General features: G+C 38.5%; 1 protein-coding gene across 1 annotated transcript in view; it reads right to left on the bottom strand.

Annotated features, from left to right (window-relative positions):
* Window positions 1–6: 6 nt before the first annotated feature.
* hoxc11a (homeobox C11a) overlaps window positions 7–1,630 on the bottom strand; it is a 3,267-nt gene continuing 1,643 nt past the window's right edge. Inside the window, exon 2 of the mRNA XM_008413714.2 lies at window positions 7–784. Within this exon, the coding sequence (XP_008411936.1) occupies window positions 552–784 (233 nt within the window). The 3' untranslated portion in view covers window positions 7–551. The remainder of the gene's footprint in view (window positions 785–1,630) is intronic.

Consider the following 1,630-nt stretch of genomic DNA (forward strand, 5'->3'; position numbering starts at 1 on the left):
AATACTTTCACAGATTGGATATCACATCTCTCTAGGAGGAAAAAAAAAATACAGCCTGAAAAAAAAAAAAAATTCTGCCCATACTCTGGTCGATGATGAAATATTTTAGATATTGATATGCTATATACACTGACCAGAGGCTGGAGTAAGAGCTAAAAGTTGTCTGCTGATATTTTAACAAATATGTCGATACGAACAGTAGATTAAAGACAAACGGAGAGTCGTGATAAATAGGACATTTTCAAGACCAGCATATAAATGTTTATTCTAACGCAGGCCTTTTTGTCAGAAGGGGTAAAACCAGCTAGAAATTCATCGCCGCCCAGCAGGATAATAAGAAAATGGCGACATTATTCCCCTCCCCTTATTGAAGGCCTATTTTCTTCCACTGTTCACTTTTTTTCACATTGCACTGTTGGTGATATGGGCTCCTCTTTGTGGTATAAAAAAGAAAAAAAAAAACAGTTATGCCCACGATTACCATTCATTCAATGAGATAAGGAGAAGAAGGAGGAGGCCTCTATGCCACTGTCCTGTGACACTTTCTCTGCTCACAACAGGGGGTTTCCAGAGAAGTACTGCAAGCGATCTCTGCTCAGCTTCTTCTCTTTCATTCTTCTGTTCTGGAACCAGATTTTAACCTGGCGGTCGGTGAGGTTCAACATTCGGGAAAGCTGGAGCCTCTTCTCCTTGTTGATGTAAACGTTGAAGAAGAATTCCCGCTCCAGCTCTCGAATTTGAAACTTGGAATAGGGACACCGCTTCTTCCTTGTTCGAGGGACGCCTGGATGAGGAAGAAAATTGTACAAATATTATTATTTGAGCAAATCAAGTGGAGAATAATGTAATTTTTATTTTTTATTTTTTGGGAAAAAATAAATATAAATAAATAAAGATAGAGTGGAGTGCTGAGGTGGCAATAGGCTCGCCAGGTGCTGAAAATCCTGTGTCAGTGGCACTAGCAATGATAACATTTCAAACCACATTCATGAAGTGAAGTAGCTGAGGCTATCAGATAAACCAGCCATAAAGAGTGCTAAATATCCAAAATAGTTCGGGGGGAATAATATCAACTTACAGCCTCGCTAAGTACGTGTTTATCTGTTACAAATACACAATAACAAAAAGTATTTTCGCCCTGCATTATGTGCGCCACATACCTCTGGAGCTAAACTAAACAATTTGCACAATCTTCTGGCAGTGGATGCATTGCCTCTTGTCTGCAGCGGCCCCTGTGCAGACCCCAGTGGCCCTATCAGTCCTTATCAAACAGGTGACCGGGGAAATACATTTCTTTTATTGTGCAGCATGAGTGTGTGAGTGTGTGTGTGTGTGTGTGTGCTAGCGTGGAAAGTGGAGAAATTTAAGTCTCAGGTTTTAATCCACACACTGGATGAACTAGTAACACTGGCAAATAATAGTTCACTTTAAATTTAGTTGATATCTAATCAATATAATTTTCTGATGGTGTCATTTCTAAAGATCTTATTTACACCGCATATTAAGTTTTTTAGCATCTTCACATGGCATATTTCAGATAGATAGATAGATAGATAGATAGATAGATAGATAGATAGATAGATAGATAGATAGATAGATAGATAGATAGATAGATAGATAGATAGATAGA

The sequence above is a fragment of the Poecilia reticulata genome, linkage group LG7 (assembly GCF_000633615.1).
Source record: "Poecilia reticulata strain Guanapo linkage group LG7, Guppy_female_1.0+MT, whole genome shotgun sequence".
In the NCBI taxonomy this organism is placed as follows: Eukaryota; Metazoa; Chordata; class Actinopteri; order Cyprinodontiformes; family Poeciliidae; genus Poecilia; species Poecilia reticulata.